The 22,908-nt window shown below is 41.3% G+C and overlaps 1 protein-coding gene across 2 annotated transcripts in view; it reads left to right on the forward strand.

Annotated features, from left to right (window-relative positions):
• ddx11 (DEAD/H (Asp-Glu-Ala-Asp/His) box helicase 11) overlaps positions 1 to 22,908 on the forward strand; it is a 57,803-nt gene that overhangs the window by 26,971 nt on the left and 7,924 nt on the right. For both annotated transcript variants that reach the window (XM_078417014.1, XM_078417013.1), the window contains exons 13-22: positions 2,185 to 2,229; positions 3,090 to 3,157; positions 4,925 to 4,963; positions 6,390 to 6,519; positions 7,542 to 7,676; positions 12,036 to 12,148; positions 14,523 to 14,595; positions 17,921 to 18,024; positions 19,685 to 19,834; positions 21,689 to 21,757. In XM_078417014.1, the coding sequence (XP_078273140.1) occupies positions 2,185 to 2,229; positions 3,090 to 3,157; positions 4,925 to 4,963; positions 6,390 to 6,519; positions 7,542 to 7,676; positions 12,036 to 12,148; positions 14,523 to 14,595; positions 17,921 to 18,024; positions 19,685 to 19,834; positions 21,689 to 21,757 (926 nt within the window). The remainder of the gene's footprint in view (positions 1 to 2,184; positions 2,230 to 3,089; positions 3,158 to 4,924; positions 4,964 to 6,389; positions 6,520 to 7,541; positions 7,677 to 12,035; positions 12,149 to 14,522; positions 14,596 to 17,920; positions 18,025 to 19,684; positions 19,835 to 21,688; positions 21,758 to 22,908) is intronic.

The raw sequence follows: 22,908 nt of genomic DNA on the forward strand, positions 1-22,908 counted from the left end.
TATTGTTTATGCTTTGATTTAAAATTTCTTATCAGCAATTGTGTATTGTAGATGGGTGGGGTTAAGCATTTAATTACAAATATGATTATTTCGGATTACCAACATATCAAACTTGGGTGCATTGATAACTTTTATGGTCCTGCACTATTTTGTGCAACGTCAGATCAGATGGCCATTCAAAATCAATACCAAAGCCTACTCACATGAACTTTTATTTTTGACCAAATAAAGTCAGATATGATCATTTTTAATTTTGTATATGAAGACACAATTATCAGAGATTAATTGCCTACATTATGTTCAAGGTGATGGTTTTCTTGTTCTTAGTTCTTGTTAGGAATTACAGATTTGATAAATTAACTTGCTTAGAAAGATTTTTAAATCCCCTTCTGTCATAGAGACTCAATAACAATCGGATTTCTTGATCCAGTTGAAATCTTGTCATTGATTTTAAAATGGCATTGTTTTGCAAATTAAATTGTGTTTTAATTATTGAAATAATACAAATTTACTGATGACATAAAAATCGATGGAATTGTGGATCGAGGAGGGAGGTTGCCCAGGGATACAATGGAATACAGATCAGTTAGAAACTTGGGCAGAGAAATGGCAGATGGAGTTCGATCCAAACAAGTGAGTTAATGCATTTTGGAAGGTCAAATGCACAAGGAAAGATTGCAACAAAAGGCAGGTCCCTTGGGAGCTTTGATCTTCAGAGGGATCTTGGATGAAGTCCATAGATGCAAGTGGAGAGGGTGGTACAGACCAGATCGTTGCCTTTGTCGGTTGGAGCATTAAGTATAAAGGTTGGCATGGCAAGCCACATTTGGAGTATTGTGCTCAGTTCTGATCACCATACTATCAAAAGGATGTGGAGATTTTGGAGAGGTAGCAGAAAAGGTTCACCTGGACTAGTGTATATTAGCTATAAGGAGAGATTGAACAAACTTGGATTGTGTTCTCTAGAGTGTGTAAGGTTGAAGGGACAATTCAAGGAAGTGCATAAAATTGAATTGATAGGATAAGTAGTATTTTTCCCTGGGTGGAAATGACAAGTAGCAGAGGGCATAGGTCTAAGATGAGAGAGGGGACGTTTAAAAGATATTTGTGAGGCAAGTTTGGTTATATAGAGTTTTAGGTGCTTGGAAACTTGGTGGTGAAAGTAGATACAATAGCAACAATGAAGAGGCATTTGGAGATAAAGGTGACAGGCAGGGAAAATAGATATAGATGATGTCTATGTAGGTCGATGTGCAGTACATGGCATTAGTTGAGATTGGCATCCTGTGTTATACTGTTCCGAGTTCCACTGGCCCCTTTCATCCATGTTTTGGACTGGAACTGTCCTGCCCTTGATAGTTATACTGTGTTTTATCTGTAACTCAATTTTGCTTTTCTGCATTGTGCAACCTTTAATAGCTTTACCTGTAGGCCCATGTCTTTGTGCAGAAAGTAGCTATGTGAACACATTTGCCATAGGGCAATTGTTTTCTCTAACTTAAACTGAACGTTATTGCACGAGTAAGCCAGCTTCATTACTGATGAGTGGCAATGTGCCAATGGGGATTTAACAGTCTAGCAGCAATGGGACCAGCAATTTGGGTCACAAAATTAAAATGGCACTATTTTCAACACTGTTTTCAGGACGGCAGTTAACTTTCTGGTTGCAACAGAAAATGACTGCAAACAATCTTTTTGTTGGAACGGGTTCACCAAAAGTTTCTCTTCCAGAATGTCCTTTAGTGACTTGGTGATGAATGTGCCTGGCCAGCGGCATCCTAATCCTCAGAATAGATTTGACACATTTTGGAACTTTGTTCAGCATTTGGAGTTAATTTGGAATTTAGAGGCAGGTCAGACAGAAATTTCGGACAGACTGGATGTGGCTAATGGACCACAAACTGTTCGCCACAGATCTCTTGTCTTCCATGCATTTGGTCCTTTCATCTGAAGATGCGTCAGACCCAAAATCTGTTCTTAACATCAGACAGAATGGATAGAAGCTGTCAAAAACTATTTGTGTTTCTCACCCAGCAGGGAGAGGATTCCTTCAGCCAACGTCAGGGTTGAACCCAGCAGTTTTCCCCACTGAAACATTGGGTTCCTGCCTTTTATAGTTCATTTTTAATGAATTCTCCGTGTGCTTGATCCTTTTCAGTAACTTCCTATTTTATGATTAACCAGGAAAGGTTGGACAAAATCCCAACATGCAGAAGATTTTTCAGGGAGGTAAGTGACCGATGATGTCAGAATTTTTGGAATGTTCTGTGCAGTTTAGTTTAAGCATAATAACAAAACTATTCCCCATTCAGTAATCCAATGATTTGAATGTTGTATATATACTGTTAGTTATGGAGCCTATTGAAATGAGATAAAAATAACTTCTCAGTAGATTTTCACACATACCCACCAATATATATTTTTACTGTTTGGTGCACTTGTAAATGAGGAATGCTCTGCCATGAGTTTAATTGTCATGGCTTGGTTTGCACTGCAAGCAATGTGTTTTAAAGATCGAGGTAATTCATTGGAGAGTGAGAAACTCTGTCTGGCATTATCTGAGGGTGAAGTACGTGTCCTTGAAAATGATGAAAGGATTCCATGGAATGGATGAAATGGTTACTCTGGTGAGAGAATACAGAGCATGGAATATCAAATGGTGAAATTGAATCGTCTGGAGGAAAATAACTTTGTCATAGTGAAGTGAAGGTGTGAAATTCACACCCAAAGCACTATAAATGGCAATTTACAGAGAAAATTACTGGGGGAATGGGAATGCTCTGCGAACTGTCATAGATTTGATGGATTGAATATCCTCTATTGTCATGGAGAAATATGAAATTCAATTCTAGGACTAAATTTTATTACACAAGTGCGTCAGCACATGTGGAGCAGGAATGGATGTGACCATATGCTTTCAGAATTTAGCCAATTTCTTATCAATGTGGAGTTTAAGTTTATAGTCAGAACAGTCAGCTTACCTTTAGTGATATTTCTAAGCCCTTGCATATGTGACAGTCTATGTGGTTACTCTGATTTTTGTTTATTAAAAGTGTCTCAATTTCATTCTGCTTTTCTCACTACTTAAGGCACTGAGCTACAATCTATCAATGATTTCCTTTTTCGTGCCCAATTTGACAACATCAACTTATTCAAAGTAAGTAGCATTGATGTACAGTGAGAAGCCCTTGTGCGTGTTCCCCAGCCCACCCCCACTCCACAACCCATCTACCTCTGATGGTAAGACTCATTTCAAATGTTGGCCCGAGCTGAGATTGGCCAACCTTTGCTATGAATGAACCTGGGGCTTTCCGCACCTTGTGCATTGCAGTGCAAGGTGCCGGTAAATCTCCTTGTCTTGATCTCCTGAAGTGCCATCTCAAACCCTGAAAGGACAGCAGTATAAAACTCCTCGGTTTCTGCTTGGCATGGTAGACACAAAATGCTGGAGTAACTCAGCGGGACAGGCAGCATCTCTAGAGAGAAGGAATGGGTGACGTTTCGGGTCAAGACCCTTCTTCAGTCTCGACCCAAAAAGATCGCCTGTTCCTTCACTCCAGAGATGCTGCCTGTCCCACTGAGTTACTCCAGCATTTTGTGTCTACCTTCAGTTTAAACCAGCATCTGCAGTTCTTTCCTACACATCTGCTTGGCATGGACTGGGTGAATCAGTCAGTGTTTTATTTTCCAACCTTTAGAACATTTGTAAATTGAATTCTTCTCCTATTCTAGAACAAGACTATATTACCTGGAGCGCTCCACTCTCAAAGGCTGCATGATTGTTCCATTTATAAATCCAGCATTTTTTGAAATGACAGCTAATCTATGTAGTACACAAGCTACAGCTTTGATAAATAACATTGTAAGACTGAGGAAAGATCAGTAGAATGTGAGCGTTCAGGGTGAGTTGCTATGGGTACGATCGGTTGAATAGCCTTTTTGTTTAAATATACTGTCATTGTAAATTGTTAATCTCTTCAGAGAAGCAAAGTTTTTTGATTGACAATCTACTGTCAATAGTCAATAGTCGTTTATTTGTCACATACACATAAATGTGTAGTGAAATGAAACATTACCCGCAGTTGAACAATAAGACCAATAAGAATAATCAATAAAAATGCAATAACATACAATCACAAACTAACACCAACCCAAAAGAAACATCCATCACAGTGAGTCTCCTCCAGTCCCTCCTCACTGTGATGGAAGGCCACAATGTCTTTTCTCTTCCCCTGCCGTCTTGTCCCGCGGTCAGGCTGTTGTCGGGGCGGTCGGGGCTCCCGACATTGAAGCCCCCGCTGGGCGGTGAAAATCCCGCGGCCTATTCCAGGCCGCGCCGGACGGTGAAAGGTCCGCGGCGGGCCGACCCAAGCCCCGCGATTCGAGGCGGGCGAAGACGCTGCCGCTGCTGGAGCTCCCGATGTCGGCCCCCACCCAGGGGGCTGCGAGCTTCCGACGTCCACGCGGCCCGCGCCGGAGCCTCCGGAGACGAATCGCAGCCGCTCTCGTAGCATCCGAAGGCGGCCAGCGCCGCAGGTGGTGAGTCCGGGCCGTGGGCTCTGCGAACCAGAGCCCCAGGTGGTCCCAGGTGCATGGCCGATGGTAGACACGACACAGAAACAAAGGGCGCGTCTCCGTTCGGGAGAGAGAATTTTACAGTTCCCGTTCCCTCCCGCCCCCGCCCCCCCCCCCCCCCAAACATAACATACAAACCCTACACCATATTAAAACTACAATTCAGACAAAAACAACAAAAAACACAAAAGACAGAAGGACTGCAGGCAAGCCGCAGCTGCGTCAATTACTGATGGATGTAATTGGGATCCCAGTAGTAATCATGTCCTACCTCTAATCTCAGTACCACTGGCATGGATGTGAAATACCTCTTGATGTATTCAGTTTGCTGGGTTTTTTTATATTACAGGTACAACGTTATTTTGCAAAGAGTCTGCTCAGTCAAAAGGTGAGAGCTTGTTAATGCCAATAGAGTTAGAAGTCTGTTCTTGCTACGGTATAGGTGGAACTGCATGCTTTCTGCTTCTACGGTCTTAATTTCAACATGGGATAGATAACTCATCTTAGTCAACTGTGTGCACGTCATGTAATTCCGTTTCTAATTAACTAGAGCTTGTCTAGAAAGACTCCCAACATGATGCAATATTGGCAATCTCCTTGGCACCTTAGTACGGGAGCTGTCAATATGACAAATATACTGATGTGGTGGGATATCTGCTTTGGTTAGGAATAGGGAGAGTTGTTTGAATAAAGGAGTGAAGGAGTTATGCATTCTAGAGATATGATGGTCTGTCCAATGGATATTCAATGCAACAGTATTGAGGGAATTTTGCCCTGTAACTAACCTTTGTTCAAATGTACCAAATCACTCACCCTTGCCCACATTCAGTCGTGGAGTCATGCAACAGAGAAAAAAGGCCCTTTTGCTCAACTAGTCTATGCAAATCATGATGCCCCATCTAAGCTAGTCCCATTTACCAGCATTTGAGCCATATCCCTCGAAACCTATCCTAACCATGTACCTGTCTAAATGTGTTTTGAATATCGTTATGGTACCTGCCTCAACTAGTTCCTCTGACAATTTGTTCCATCGACCCACTGCCCTCTGTGCGAAAAAGTTGCCCCGCATGTTCCTAAATCTTTGCCCTCTCACCATAAACCTATGCCCTCTGTTTCTTGATTCTCCTGCCCTGGGCAAAAGAAAGTTGCATTTACTCCACCCCACTCATAATTTTTCTACCCATCTATATGATCACCTCTCAGCACCCTGTGCTCCAAAGAATAAAGTCTTGGACTGTCCAACACCTTCCCTTACGAGGGCCTGAGCAACATCCTCATAAATCTTCTCTGCATTCTTTCTGTTTAGTGATATCTTTCCTACGACAAGGTGATCAAAACGGAACACAATACTTGTGCGGCATTACCGATGTCTTGTGTATCTGTAACATAATGTTCCTACTTCTTTACTCAATTCCATTTTCTGATGAAGGACAATGTACCAATAGCTTCCTTCACCACCCAGTAACACCACTTTCGGGAAACTATGTAGTTCTACTTCTAGATTCCTCCGCTGTACAATGCCCCCAGAGCCCTACTATGAAGATCCTGCCTTTGTTTGACTTCCTGAAATGTTTCACCTCATGCTTATCTGAATAGATGAAAAGTCCTAGCAGTCATTTCATAGGAAATGTGCTCAAATTCAACACAGGTTAGAGGTAAGTATTTTTTTAATCGTGTGATTTAGAGGCTTTAAAGTTTTACTGAGATTATGATGGGTGTTCATTCTGAAATCGGTGTTTCTTAATTGCCAATATTTAATTGTGTGTGACATTGTTTGCATCACAGATTTTTAACTGGCTCCCTTCATTCCACAGCTGCTTGGGTTTGTGGAGAAGTACCAGGATTTGGTCTCAAAACCATTCAATGCACAAAATCAGAAAGTATCCAATACATCTGCTCTTGGGAATTTTATTCAGGGTCTTAATGACAAATCAAGTGGACTAGGTCAGTATCTAATTCTGAGGTTGTGATGGGGACTGTTCTTTGTGCTAGTGATCTGTAGCTGTCCTGTAAATTTGCTCAAGTTCTGAAGCTGATTCATTCCTAGGATATTCTACATGCAGCTTTTGAAAAAGATTTCAAAAGAGGATCGTGTGGAACCTTTACCTACAAAATTAATTCAAAATTGCAGGATATTTGAGATATGTTGCATGAGACACATGAGCCGTTTGTAAATTAAATTTGATTTGATATCATTTGCAGTTCATAATTTACCAATAGATGCTTTTGTGAATTTTTGTAGTTGGGTGAAAGTAAATTCTGTTAAAGCAAAGATAGATACAAAATGCAGGAGTAAGTCAGCAGGATAGGCAGCATCATCTCTGGATGGAAGGAATAGGTGATGTTTTGGGTCGGGACCTTCTTCAGACTGATCGTGGTGGGGGGAAGGGAGAGAAAACCAAAGCTAGAAGAGGGGCGGGGCTAGGCAAAGTGTGACTCCAATCCCACATATTTTTAAAAGGTCACAGAGTGGGTCAGGCAGCATCTCTGGAGAACATGGATGGATAACATTCAGACTGCGGATGGGTCCTGACCAGAAACGTCGCCTGTCTGTGTTTTCCAGAGATGCTGCCTGACCCGCTGAGAACATGAACAGGTAATGTTTTGGGTCGGGAACCTTCTTCAGACGGATTGTGGCGAAGAAATTTGCACCAATTTCTCCCACCTATATTCCTTTCCTCTGGCTTCACAATTCGCACCTCTTCTATCCTTATCTCACACCTATTAGGCCAATAAAGCTGCCTCAGGATATCTGTGAGATAAGCATACAGAAATGTCCACCAATCAAACACCACGTACTATATGTGATTTGAGCAAACATGGGTGAAACGTAAAATTATGTAAAAGGTAAGTGTTGAGATTTGTGTGGCGATTTATAAGATGTTTTGATACATTTATAGAAGTTTTCTGCCTGAAGTTTTAGGTTGCATATTTTATAACCTGTTTTTGTTTTGCTTATTTTTCAGTTAAACTCCATGAGCAGGAAGAGGCAGTGGACAAGGAACAACCTATTATGGCATCGCCGATGATGCACATTGAGGGGTTTCTCATTGCCCTCACAAGTGCCAACAAAGATGGGAGAATGGTCATTCAGAGACAAGGTAGGAACAGACAAACCCGTGCAGGCAAACCAGATCTTTTAAGTTTAGTTTATTTGGTAAGAAAATCTAAATTATATCGATTGTTTGTAGTTCGGTTAATTTCTTTCAAATTGCTCCACTTCAACTCCTGGCTCAGCCTTTGACTGCCTCTTCACCATTTGTACCCCCTAGGAGCTTATTGCATTGCCCATCCTCTTCCACCACCTCTTACTCAGTCGTCCCAATCTACTTTCCTCCTTCCTTAAAATCATGCTCTATTTGTCCATATTTCCTTGCATCATAAAAAGACCATTTCAGCCCATTGAACCTATGCCTGCTCATAGCATAATCTCATTCCTCACTGATTTTCTCTGTAAACTATTCTTGTCACATTTACATTAACTAGCCTCAGATTCTACCTCAAAGGGTCAATTTACAGCGGCCAATTAACCTACCAATCCACACATCTTTGGGATGTGGGAGAAAACCAGAGCAGCCAGAGGAAACTTATGCAGTCACAAGAAGAACATGCAGACTCCACACAGATAGCATCCAGGTCAGGATTGCCACCGAATCGCTGGAGTTGAGGCAGCACCTCTATTAGCAGCTCTACTGTGCCACCCTATTCCTATTGCAACTTAACGGTCATAATGTTCTTAAATTATCTGTGCAATCAATCTTCTGCGCAAATATTTTCCTCATATTTTCTGTTGTTCCTTATGGAAGCACCATATAGTCCTTTGTTTGTTGATATTCATTCATTCCAGTAGGTTATAATGGTATTACTAAAGCTGCTTTAAAAGACCTCAGACCAGCAAAAAAACAATGGTTTCTCAATCCCAAGTGATCTATGCTTTTGACTTTTTACAGCAGGCACCTCAATACACTGGAGAGACACCAGCCATGTTGCCTCAACAAAATTCTCCAAACCCACTCATGGGTATAGCAACCCAGCATCAGCATACTCTCAGCCCAACATCCCCAACACTGGGGTCCTAGTTATACTCAGTCGAATCCTTTGGCCAGCCCATATTGTTCATGTGCCCGGGGACAGAATCATGGATGTCCTCAAACTTTCCCTGAGTGCATGGAGTGCAGATGGGGCAGATGGGATGACACTGAAAACCCTAACAATACAATAGGAACCCAACATAAACAGTGGAAGGTGTGCATCATAATCTTAACTATCCTCCTGCCATTGTTTCGGGCATCCTGCACCACCTATGGCAAAATTCAGTAATTACATATCAGCCTCATCAGTCACTTAAACACTCTCAGAACTGGAATGGAACCACATCATTCTTGGATTCAAAGTAATGCCAAGGGAGAGAAGTTTAACTTGACTCTAAAAGCTTCTCTATTTGTGCTATGTTTTCTCTATATCAAAGCTCTTATCATTAAAATGCTGAAGATCATGGACTGCTGGGTGGAATGTGTAAAGTCTTGCCTGGTTAACTGTTCTCACCTGGGGATTGGCACCTGCTGTTTGAGGTTCCTGCTCTCGGATGAGATATTAAACTGGGGCTCATCCTTTATTTCAGGTTGCCAGTAAATGCAGTTTTCGGTAAAATTCCCATTATACCTATCCCTGATGATGTGGCTAATTGTCACAATTGAACCAATAGCTAAACAGATTGGCTGATTGTTCATTTTGGCATTGTGCACAAATTGACAACAACATTTCATACATTCTGACAGCTACTGCATTTTAAAAGTAGTCAATTGGTTGTGAAGCACTTTGTACCATTTTGAGGTTGTGAAAGATGCTTAAAAGAAATACACAAATTGGATATTTGTTTGAAGGTGTTGGTCTTGCTTGGCAGCTTAAAAGTTGCACAGTTGCTGGTCTTCTGCAGCTGAGATCAGGCAGTTGCTGCTGGCAGATTATACCACTACAGGGTCCCACCTCCTTCAATGTCTTGATGTATGTGTTCCTGGAGAGGCTTACCCCATCTCAATTATGAACAATAATTTTCTGTTTATTTTTGCAACTCCAAGAGTATATCTGAAACCAATGGTCGTGCTCTATATTGTGACCAAACTCAGAGTTAACTCTATGCACTGAGGATTCCATCTGATGCCATCTGTGGATCATAGAGATGTGAATGAGAAGGTAACCAATGACCATGCCTTCTGATTGAGGATGTTCTAAGCTTGCACATTATTGAACTTAAGAACCGAGAGCAGTACAGCACCGGAACAGGTCCTTCGGGCCACAATGTCTGACAAACACCATGCCAAATTAAACTAATTAAACTGGCTCCCAGTACAGTACAGAATCAACTTCAAGCTCCTCCTATTCACATACAAAGCCCTAAACGGACTTGCCCCCCCCCCCCCCATATCAAAAATCTTCTAACCCACCACTCTATCTCCAGGTCCCTCAGGTCGACCGACTTGGGGCTACTGACTATCCCGCGGTCTAGGCTTAAGCTCAGGGGTGACCGCACTTTTGCGGTTGCAGCTCCTAGACTGTGGAACAGCATCCCTCTCCCCATCAGAACTGCCCCCTCCATTGACTCCTTTAAGTCCAGGCTCAAAACCTATTTCTACTCCCTAGCGTTTTAGGCCCTCTGAGGGGGCGCTGTGAACTGTTTATGTGCTGTTATGTTTGTGTGCCATTGTATGTTCGTTTTTAGTACCTGAACTGATGTACAGCACTTTGGTCAACATGGGTTGTTTTTAAATGTGCTGTACAAATAAAATTGACTTGACTTGACTAATCCCTTCTGCCTGTACATGATCCACATCCCTCCATTCCCCACATATTCATTCTGGAAAAAAAGTTCTGATTATCTACCCCATCTATCCCTCAATTTATAAATTTCTATTTGGTCTATCCTCAGCCTCCTATACTCCAGAGAAAACAATTGAAGTTCGTCCAATCTCTCCTTATCGCTAATAACTTCTAATCCTGGTGAAGATAGACACAAAAAGCTGGAGTAACTCACCGGGAAGGTGACATTTTGGGTTGAGGCCCTCTTCAGACTGAGAGTCTGGGGAAAGGGAAATGAGAGATATAAATGGTGATGTAAAGAGATTGAGAACAAAAATGAAAGATATGCAATACAATAACGATGATAAAGGAAACAGGCCATAGTAAGCTGTGTGCTGGGTGAGAATGAGTACAGACAATGAGACTCAACCAGATGACTGAAGCTGGTACGACTTGGACGGGGGAAGGATGGAGAAAGGAAATACAAGGGTTACTTGAGGTTAGAGAAATTAATATACCACTGGGTTGTAAGCTGTCCAAGCAAAATATGAGGTATTGTCCCTCCAATTTGCATTTGGCCTCACTTGACAATGGAGGAGTCCTAGGACAGAAAGGTCAGTGTGGGAAGGGGAATTAAAGTGTTTCGCAACCGGAAGATCAGGTAGGTCCAGGCAGACTGAGTGAAGGTGTTCAGCGAAACGATCGCCCAGTCTACGTTTGGTATCGCCGATGTACGAGTCCACACCTTGATCAACAGATACAGTAGATAAGGTTGGAGGAGGTGCAATTGAACCTCTGCCTAACCTGAACGGACTGTCGGGGTACCTGGACAGAGTTGAGGGAGGAGGTATAGAGACAGGTGTTGCATCCCTTGCGGTTGCAAGGAAGGTACCTGTGGAGGGGGTGGCCTCTTTGGCACCCTCTCTAAAACCTCCACATTGTTTCTGTAATAAAGGGGGGGGGGGGGGACCAGAATTGTGCATAATACTCCAAATGCGACCTAACCAAACTTTTATAAACGTAACGGATCCTATTGATTCTTATACTCAATGCTTTGACCAATGAGGGCAAGCATACCAAATGCCTTCTTCATTAATCTATCTTTTTATTTGGGGAATTTGAGGGAACTGTGAACTCGAGCCCCAATATCCCTCTGTATAACAATAATTGTTGCAACGGATGAAAGATGCTGTCATCAACTGTATACTTTCCCCTTACATTTGACCTCCCAAACTGCAACATGTCAAACTTGCCTGCAATAAACTCCATATGTCATTTCATTGTCCTTGTATGTAACTGACCCATATCTTGTATCCTTTGACGGCCCTCATCACTGTCTGCAACTCCACTTAATTTTTGTTGTCTGCATACTTACAATCAGCCCATCGACATTTTGACTTAAATCATTTCTCATCGATGATTTGTTTGGTTGTTCTTCAAGTATTGGTGTCCCAATTTTCCATGTTTAGGGCTCCCCTCAGTGGTGAGAAAAGTTTAAATATTAGCTCCCTCTGTCTATCTGCATCTAAAATAAAAGGCAAGTTGCCGCCTTAGCTGTGAATGGTTCTACAGAACTAAATGACAAGTTTGGTTGAGCAAAACTGATTTGATGCAGTGTGGTTTTAAGCTGAGGTTGATCTCAAACTCGATCTTTCATCCTCCAGGTACAGTATCTCAGAGCAGCCTGAAGTTCCTGTTGCTTAATCCAGCCGTACATTTTGCTGAGGTAGTGAAAGAGTGTCGAGCAGTGGTCATCGCTGGAGGCACAATGCAGCCGGTAAGGCTTCCTGACACCACATGGAGGATGTTTTGGGTTAGATAGATTTTGTCAGCTCCCTGATTAATTCTCAGCTCTCATTTTCATCTGAGAACTGAGTCAAACGATTTTCCTCCTTCATCACATGTACTCTTTGCAGCTCCAACTAAGGAGGGGATGAGCGCTCTACATCCTTACTCCTGATCAATACTAGCCAGAAATTCTGTACAAGTGTGTGTTTGTGTGAGTGCACATTGACTTCAAGTTGGGCCATTGCCAGGTTTGACTGTAGTGCACTCTTAGTTTATAGAGGTTTGGCTACTCTAGAAGGATGAGGGGGGATCTTATTGAAACATATAAGATAATTAGGGGATTGGACACATTAGAGGCAGGAAACATGTTCCCAATGTTGGTGGAGTCCAGAACAAGGGGCCACAGTTTAAGAATAAGGGGTAGGCCATTTAGAACGGAGATGAGGAAGAACTTTTTCAGTCAGAGTGGTGAAGGTGTGGTATTCTCTGCCTCAGAAGGCAGTGGAGGCCAGTTCGTTGGATGCTTTCAAGAGAGAGCTGGATAGAGCTCTTAAGGATAGCGGAGTGAGGGGGTATGGGGAGAAGGCAGGAACGGGGTACTGATTGAGAGTGATCAGCCATGATCGCATTGAATGGCGGTGCTGGCTCGAAGAGCTGAATGGCCTACTCCTGCACCTATTGTCTATTGTCTATAGAAGGTTAGATTGCATTGGATCCAAGGAGAACCAGCTAACTGGATACAGATTTAGCTTCATGGTAGGAAGCACTGCACAACCCTAACCACAGCCCTTCCTCAGCAACAATCCACTATAGACTGTATGGTTGATAAATATACCTTTACCTAGTATTACTGACAATTTATTGTATTATTAATTATATATTTATTTGTTATGTTGTTGCGTTAATGTTCCTGTGGAGCTGCAGCAAGTAAGAATTTAATTTTTCTGATCGCGGTATATATGACAATTAAACATTCGTGACTTATCATGTTCCGTTGAAGCAGCCTCCTCCTTGATTCACCTGGTATTGCATGTTTATATTCCCAGTCCTGCCTACCATTTTTGTTTGCATCCAAACAAGCAGAGATCAATGGCTATGGCTCCCGCGTCGTCACATTCCTGACTCTCAGTCACATCTTCCTTCTCTGGTCTCTCCCTCAATCCAGCCCATTACCAAACCACCCCTCCAATTAATTTTGCAGTTAATTCCTTCCTTTCCTGATGCTTGAAGCATCTGTGGTTGCACGGTACTCCAGGTCGGCAACGCTAACTGAATTTGCTTGAAACAGATACTGCAGATGTGGTTACTCCCAATGTCTTTAATTCCTGGCGTGTTATGTTTTCAACACTTCAATTGCCCTCTATTGTCCAGTTTTACATTTTTAATTGGGTGAATCTATTTGCTTGATATTTTTTAATTGATTATTGTATCTTCTATAGTTAATTGATACTTATTACTTTTATCTCACTTTCAGTCTGTTTTTGTTTTTTCTTTTAAAAATTACAGTCGCTCTTGAACTGAACACCAAAGTGTAATTTTTTTACTTGCTGAAGTTACCACAAGTCGCCACAAATATTGGAGGCACCAGATACCCATAATGACAAAATCTTTCATATAGGTTTCATCTCATATGTTTGCTCTGTGTAGTCATCCTGTGCATTACCAAAACTGTGTAGTCATCCTGTGCATTACCATTTACATGTTCGTATGTTTAGTTTTCAGTAGTTCCTTCATCATGGCTGGATATTAAGAATTATATATTTTTTAATCTCCACAAAGACTGAGAAATATTTTTAAAGTAGTTGACTACAGTACTCTGGACTTGAATGAAGGTTGTCCATTCAGACAATAAGGATACAAGCCTATATTTTTTACAACAGTATCAATAAGCAGTTTCACACCACCTGGGAAATGAAATTCCACTTTTGTTCGCATAGTCACACATGAAACAATCATTTACATTTATTTTATACTGGGAATAGTCAAAGGGAAACTTAGCAATAATGTCATCAAGGGGCTCCATTTAAGAATCCCCTGCATTTAACTGGAAAGGATGTTGATATTTTGATTTGGGAATGAATTTATCTGTGTTTATAACTGATCCCATGCTAAGGGTCAAAGCAGTGATGTTAAATATCATCCAGGCTGGAAAGATTAGGAATAGCGAAGATAAAGCCAGAACGCATGATTTAATAAAAACAAGCTTGGATGTAGTATGAGGAAACGAGTTAGTGAAATGAGTAGTTGTGCAATATTAAGGTATCATGGAATGATGTCAAGTGGGGTGAATCAATTGCAATGGAGTAAAACCAATAAATCTCGTACTTATCACATAATTATAGCATTTCCAATCCTGTTGGCAGGTGGCAGACTTCAAAGACCAGCTTCTGTTTAATTCTGGAGTCTCTGCAGACAGACTGGCGGAGTTTTCCTGTGGTAAGTCCAGGCTGAGCCATGCCATTGCCTTAACAACTGGGTAACTGAGTAGTGGTGCACTTTGTGAACAGAGAGAGAGAGAAAGAGGGAGACATGCATCTTGTACACCTTTACTTCAAATTGGAGCTACTGATTTCATTGCACATGAACATACAAGGGAATACCAACATTACTTATGATTAACTGTCCTACCAGATATCCACAATTTGCCTTTAAGGTGGAATAGAAAATGTCTTCCCCTCTAAAACACCCTGCCCCCCCCCCCCCCCCCCATCCTCACTGTCTGTCATGCTTGTGAAATTCCAACTAGACAAACAGTCTCCTTTACAGCCAATTCCTTCTCTGTTCATCTGGATCTTATCCTTTGCTGACCAGGTATCCACCCTTCAACTTGTACTGTGTCCATGGCTTTATAATCTCACAACTCAGTATTCCATTTTTTGGTCCAGCAATTTATTACTAAAAATTGATGAGGTCTGATTATTTCAAATGAACCAGTATAATTACCTAACCATAGTGGCTGATGTACTTCATTCTTTCTGAACACTACAGTGGTGACTGACTGAGCTGTACACCAGATTCTTACAACACACTTGAGTATGTGCTCAATGTTGCCTTGAAGTTCAACATCGCTAGAATATCCAGGGAATCTCTGGCCCATGGCTGCTCAAAGTAGAGAACCATTTATGTCGTGACTGAGATCCTGAAGCTGTGCATCAGGAGGACACAGTAAGCAGTATGAGTGCAACCTTTGGCAAACCGCCCACCCCTCCTGCCCCATCCGTAGAAAAGTCCACATTTCCCACATTGGCCTCATCAGTCAACCGAGAGCCCACAAAATTGGAGTATAGGTCAATCCCGAGGGGCTGCTGAAAAAGCTGATTGGCTAGAACTTTGTAATAGTTGTTACACATTGCTCTTATTTATCAATTCATAGTTTTGCTACACTTTCAAGATTTAATTTAGCTAATTTAAGAGAGCTGTTTGTGACTATGGGGAAACTGCTGTGGGTACAGATTTATGTTGCAGAATTGATGGGGGGAAGGGGAGTGAGTGATCCCTCCCGCTTTTTCTGACGTAAAAAAAATTAACTTATTTTTCTCTCTCTCAATTCTTTGACTTGAATTATTAACTGTATATCCTGTATTTTGGTTGAATAATCTTTGTACCTCTGCTCCATTGCAGCAATAGTATTAAAAAATCTTCAAGGTAGGCATGGTGGTGAACAGATAACCTCACTCATTTCTTTTTGTGCCACACAAATTTGTTTGTTGTTTGATGACCAAGAGAACTGAGAGTAGGATAATATATGTCGTCTACATTGTTCCCTGAAAGTGGCACCACTAATAGACAGGGTAGTGAAGATGACGTTTTGCACAGTTGCCTTTGTTGGTAAGGGCATTAAGTGCAGGCGTTACAAGGGCATGTTACAACTGTATGTCGTTGGTGACACTTGGAGTATTGCGCACAGTTCTGGTCGCTTAGCTGTAGGAACAATGTCATTAAGCCAAAAAAAATCCATAAAGATGTTACTTCAACTGGAGGCCTTGAATTATAAGAAGATCGATTAGGACTTTTTCCCAGGAGGGTGAGGTGTGAAATCTAGTATAAAATCAAGAAGGATGTTGGTAGGGTGGGTAGTCAGTCTAGGGGTAGGAGATTTAAACCTCGAGGGCATAGATTTAAGGTGAGAGGGGAAAGATTTAAAAGGGACCTGAAGGACAAATTTTTCACAGACGGTGGTGGATTTATGGAATGAGCTGCCAAGCGAAGTGGTAGAGGTGACTGCAATTACCATATCTAAAAGACATTTGAACAGGTACATGGATAGAAAAGGGTTGGAGGAAGATGGGCCAAATAAAACACAGGCAAAAGGGAGCAGCGCAGGTGCACATCGGCATGGTTACGTTATGCAGAAGTGTCTGCATCTGAGCTGTATAATTTTATGACTATAATCAGCCAATACATTTAGTTGGGGTGTTGAGGTGAAAGATTTAAAAGAAGCTGCATATGATTATCCAAAAAAATCCTTTGATAATTTTGTTTTATTGACTATAGCCCTCTATCTGTTAAACCATTGTTTTCAGATTGAGATGAGAATGCGAGGATCCACTATTCAAGTTTCATCCTATTTCATATTTCATCCTGATTGTCCTTTAAAATATTTGAGTAGACTCTTAATAGTGATCTTCACACAAATTCTGGCTCCGATATCCTGAGGTGAAGCAGTGTCAGAGAAGGAGCCTTTATGCTCTGATTCTTCACCCAGACCCTTTGAGCTTCCATTTCATGGTGTTTTAGACCTTGAAAGAATCTCCTTTCATAGAAAAATAGGTGTAGGAGTAGGCCATTCGGCCCTTCGAGCCAGCATGACTGATCATCTAAAATCAGTATCCCGTTCCTGCTTTCTCCCCATATCCCTTGATTCGTTTAGCCCTGAGCTAAATCTAACTGTCTTGAAAACATCCAGTGATTTGGCCTCCATTGCCTTCTGTGGCAGAGAATTCCACAGATTCACAACTCTCTAGGTGAAAAAGTTTTTCCTCATCTCAGTCCTAAATGGCCTACCCCTTATTCTTAAATTGTAACCCCTGGTTCTGGACTCCCCCAACATCGGGAACATTTTTCCTGCATCTAGCCTGTCCAATCCTTTAAGAATTTTATATGTTTCAATAAGATACCTCTCATCCTTCTAAATTCCAGTGAATACAAGCCCAGTCGACTCATTCTTATGTCATATGTCAGTCCCGCCATCTTGGGAATTAACCTGGTGAAACTACACTGCACCCCCTCAATAACAATAACGTCCTTCCTCAAATTAGGTGACCAAAATTGCACACAATACTCCAGGTGTGGTCTCACCCAGCCCCAATACAACTTTCCTCATTTATAGTGCTAGTTTTTGCCTGCTATCAGGCGCTTGATGCCATCCTAGAATCCGGGTCACTCATGACCTATTACTTTGATGATGCGAGTTCGGAAACTAAAACAGAAGTTCTTAGTTGCTTTAATAGTTGTGAGAAATCTCTAATCTGCTGCGTCAAAGTAATTTTGTGTGTCAATATAAGCACCTTTTCATATATGACTTCTTGCTGATGTTACTAAGAGCCAGGGTCCACTTCCTCAAATGGGTTACTTGATGAGGAACTGAGTCAACCAACATTTCAACAACTGCTTAATCTTGCAAAATCTCCAATAAGTAGTTTGCGTGCAACAAAGTGCTACAGTTCTACTTTTATGATATGGTCTGCATTGTGTAATTTATTATTATGTAATTTTTGTTGTGAAGCTTTCTTATTATTTGACTTTCCTTTAAATCTCTAAGGTCATGTAATTCCACCAGAAAATATTTTGCCTATAATCCTCTGCAATGGTCCATCGGGACAGCAGCTGGAATTCACCTTTCAGAAGAGGGACAAGACACCAATGGTGAGTATATTGGTCTGTGCATTATTCCTTTTGCCTTATCTCAAAATTTGGCCTAACTCGACAAATCTCAATAACAGATGGTGCATCTGGCTAAAACACAGCTACCTGCCCTTGTTAATGATTCAAAATCTTTACCAAATATTATTTGAAGATGTTGGTTGCGAGGTTACTTTGACACAAACATTTTTGGTTTGAATAATGCATTAGTAAAGAAATCACAAGTAAGTTAGGAAACAGTACACATTGTTGAAGAAATGGATTCCACCAACAGACAGGTTTCTATTCAAGATACAGATGTAAATTGGGATAATGGGGGCATTTACAGGTGCTCCTCAACTTATGATGGGGTAACGTTCCGAGAAACCCATTGTAAACCAAAAATATCGTACGTCGAAATGCATTTAATACACCTGATCACATGGCTGGAAGCGAGCTGCAGCTCACTATGGGCCACTGCCATTTGCACCGTCGCAAAGTTGAAATATCGCAAGTCGAAGCATCGTAAGCCGGGGAGCATCTGTATTTTAAATATTATGTTACTGCTATCTGAAAGACCAGCTGCAAGGTTATTGGAACCAAACAAAATTGTAAATGCACTTAGAGTTATGCAGCACTGAAACAGGCCCTTCAGTCACAAGTCCATGCCGACCTCTGTGTACCTATGTATACTATCCCATTTACCAGGACTGCTATCATTTAGTATGTGTGGAATCTGAAAACAGTTACAATAATATAGTAGCTTTAAATTATTTGGAGGGTGGGCTTCATTAATTGTACTGCATTATGAAAATGTGTTCTTTCCAGAACTACAATGACTAGTCTAAAATCATGGAGCTCAAAAACGACCTTTTTAGCTGCCATTGACCATCTGTCTACACTAATCTCATTTATCAGCACTTGATATGTAGTCTTCCATTCCTTGGAGATTCAAGTCTGTGTCCAGGTTCCCCACCATTGACTCCATCTACACCATGCTGTCTTGGAAAAACAGCCAACATAATCAAAGACCTTTCTCATCCTAGGTATTCCTCCTTCCCATTCCCATAGAATGGCCTCATTCTTTGATGTAAGATACTAAAAAAAGGTTAATTGGAAACCCCCACCGCATTTCATTGACGCTTTGATTCCCTGTTGATGTTGATTGAGTAAAGGTTTGACTTTTTGTTTCCATATAGCCAGCCACTCAGAAGATAACTGCAGTTTTTGGCATGACATGTTGGAGGTATCTGTGATTGGAGCTTGAAATTTTTCTGAATAAGAACCTATCCAAGTAGTAAAATCAAGCAGGCATTTGTCAGCATTATAGCTGAGCTCAATCTGGCCTTGTGTGAGATCCATTGGGAATATTTTAGGGGATAGTGATTAACACTTGTCTTAGAACTGCAGTGCAAGGGTTATCATGGAGCTGCTGTGCATTGATCATCACCGAACCCCAAATGGATAGCAGTATTACTGCCTTTTGTTTATTTTTGCCTTCTTGAAATGTCCAATACAGTATTTCTCAACGTTTCTACTCAAAATAGAAATGTCACAAGCCATCTCTACTTCTTATAGCTCAGCTGGTTGTAATTGTTTTCAGCATCGTTCAGTTCTGTCCATGACTGAACAGTGAAGAAATCTTGTCTTCTACATTATTTTACCACTTTTTTTTCCTCTTCAGCTGGATGAATGTGGCCGGGTACTGGTGAATTTATGTACGGTGGTCCCTGGTGGCATTGTGTGCTTTTTTCCATCATACGAATATGAAAATATTGTATACAAACACTGGGAAAAGACTGGTCTCCTGGTGCAATTGGAAACCAAAAAGAAGGTATTTTAGTTTGTCATTTCTGTGACTCATTCGTTGAGTTTTTGTTGACCCCCTATTATGTTTGATATAACCAATCATTCCATTCTTCAGACCTCACTGGGATTTGGAAGAATGAAATGGGATCTCAATGTACAAGGTTCTGAGATGGGTTGATAGAGTAGACTCCAGAAGGCTACTTCGTTTATGTACCTTCATCCATTTTACCTACCGAATAATGAAAGGCATAGATAAAGTTGATATGGAGAGATGTTTCCTGTAGTGAGGGAGTCTAGGATCAGAGGGCACAGCCTCAATAAAAGAATGTACCTTTAGGATGCAGATGAGGAGGCATTTCTGTAGACAGAGGGTGGTGAATCTGTTGACTTCATTGCAAGTAGAGATTGGTAGCTTCTTATTAGTAAGGGTGTCAAAGGATGCTGGGAAAAGATAGGAGAATGGGGTTGTGAGGGGAAAATAGATCAGCCAAGATTGAATGACAGAGAAGACTTAATGGGCCAAATAGCCTATGTCTTATGAACATGAGAGCCTTGAACTGAGGTTCAAAATCTTAGGATAAGGGGATGACCACCTAGAAATAAGATGAGGAAAATTTTATGTATGCAGCCATTTGTAAATCTTTAGAATTTTCTATTAATGGAATTCCACAGCCTTCATTGACTGGGTAAGTATGTATTAGTTTCATGTCATATATACCAGAGTGCAAGGAAATGCTTTGTTCACAGCTCACAGAATAACATATACATGGTAATGATATACACAACAATAAATATAATGAAAAAACAACAGAAGGATGCAAAGATTGTGGTGGAATCTGAAGTACAGCAAAAATAAAAATAAACTAAAGTACGATAACAGAATGATGTAAAGTTAAAAGTACTTGGCAGTACGTCTGGGAAGAGGTTATGAAAGAGGTGCTTGGTTCAGGAGTCTGTTATCAGTGGGGAAGAAGCTGTTCTTGCATCTGGACATCCAATATAAGCTAGAAGAGAGAAGGAAATGGCCAGAGTGGCAGGTTTTATTGACAAGATGTTGGCTTGAAGATGAATTTTTTGGTTATAGAAAAGGTCAGGTGGGAAAGTGGACGAGGCATGAGATCACTCATGATCTTTACGATCTTTAAGGCAGAGCAGGTTTAAGAATTGAATGTTTGCTTCCTGCTATGACTAAACTAGATTGGCAGGGGGGGGGGGGGGGGGGGGGGGGGTGGGATCCAGTGTAGGAATAAAGGTATTTTAATGGGAGAGGCCTGACAGGTAAGGCGGATTAAATCAGGGCGGGGATATGTGTGACTGGGACATTATAGCCGTTAGGGAAACCGGGCTAAGAGAGGGTCATGACTGGCAACATCATTCTTTGATTCAGATGCTACAGGAGAGATAGAAGAACTAGCTGACTGGATAAATAATTGGCCTTTATTGTGTGCTGGTCTGATCCCTTGTCATTTGTGTAAGGATTTATTTATTTTTTACTTTAGAAACACAAAATGGCTTGATCAGATGACGAGAGGCCTGACCATTTTAATCAATACCACACAATGGGACAAGGCTGGGATTTAAACAAATGTTGAAAGTTTGCATTTGGTGGGGTGTAACAGGGTAGTAGTGTTAAGGTAGGAACGTGGACAAGCTGGGGAGCATGCAGGATGTTAGTGAAGGGAGCTGATGGCAACCTGAGTATGATTGGCATGGTGATACTTTGAGCACCAACAGTTAATTGGAATGTAATCCTTTTTAATTTTTCACTAATTACAATACTTACCTTGTTGTCATGTGCATTTTGTTTCTGTATTGGATGCAATCACAAGATGCTGTGATTTCTGCTGCCTAAATTGCTTCTGTTTATTTGGTGCCGCAGATTTTCCAGGAGCCCAGAAAGGCCAGTCTGGTAGAGCAGGTGCTTTCCGAGTATTCCAGGTGTATCCAGGTATGTGTAAGCATGTGCTGCCATCTTTTGAAGTTTCAGGGTTTGGTGGTTTTCTTAAGTAGAGGGTCAAACAAAATGGCTGGAGGAGATAATCAAGTTTAAGTTGACACTTGAGTAAAAGCTTTTGCATTTTGCAGAAGATGGTGAGCAATTGAAAACAGTTAAGACTGGCTAGAACATCTGTTTATACTCTACAGCCTTGATGATAAGGTAGAGAAGACAAGTGTGGTTTTCTTTCCTCTGCTCCTCGTCCAAGGAGAATAGGGCAAAGGCCTAGAGTCCTTTTTATGACTGCCATCTATCTGCCACATGATTTGTGCTTGAAGTAGGTGACGATATTGGAGAATCAATGTAGGATAGGTTGTCATACACTGCACGGATGAACAGGCTGCTGACAGTAGGCTGCTCCCCTACCTCAAGTGAGAGCTAACATTTCCAGCTAAACCTCTGTTCTTAGATAAAAGCAGAAAATGCTGCAGATGGCTTAACTGTTAGTGGTGTTCAGTGACAGAGTGGTGAAGGCTGCTCACTCACAACTGATCTGTCTGGAGGAAATGATGAATGAAATCAGAAAAATATAGAAAGCTGCTGGAATGTAGTAACAAAAATGCTGTGGATGTGGAATTGAAATAGATGATGCTGGAAATAATCAGCAGTTCAGGTAATATCTGTGGTGAGAGAAAATCTGTTGATGTTAAAGGAGGTTTACCTTTCATCAGAAATAACCCGTTCTTAAACGGTCTGGAAATGCCAGTTGTCTGAAATCATTGTAAGCTCCTTAAGGCGGTCATGTGGCGAGTCAGAAAATGGGCTTTTCTTTGGTGTCCTGGTAGAACAGCAACAGTGTTCTGAATATGCAGATTGAACTGTGATTACAGATATTCCCTTTTTCTCCTTACTGCTACTTAAAATTGGCAATTTCTATTTTTTCCAAATCTGATGCAAGCTCATGAACCTGAAACATTGGCTGTATCACTTTCCACATATGCTGCCTGACCTGCTGTGTATTTCCAGCATTTTCTATTTCTCCTGTATCTCCTGTACATTGCTGAGACAAAGCGTAGACTCGGTGACCGTTTCACTGAATACTTACCCTTGGTCCGCCAAGGCCTACTGAACCTTCCAGCAGCTAACCATTTTAACTCCTCGTA

Source organism: Rhinoraja longicauda, chromosome 20, assembly GCF_053455715.1.
Source record: "Rhinoraja longicauda isolate Sanriku21f chromosome 20, sRhiLon1.1, whole genome shotgun sequence".
Taxonomy (NCBI): Eukaryota; Metazoa; Chordata; class Chondrichthyes; order Rajiformes; family Arhynchobatidae; genus Rhinoraja; species Rhinoraja longicauda.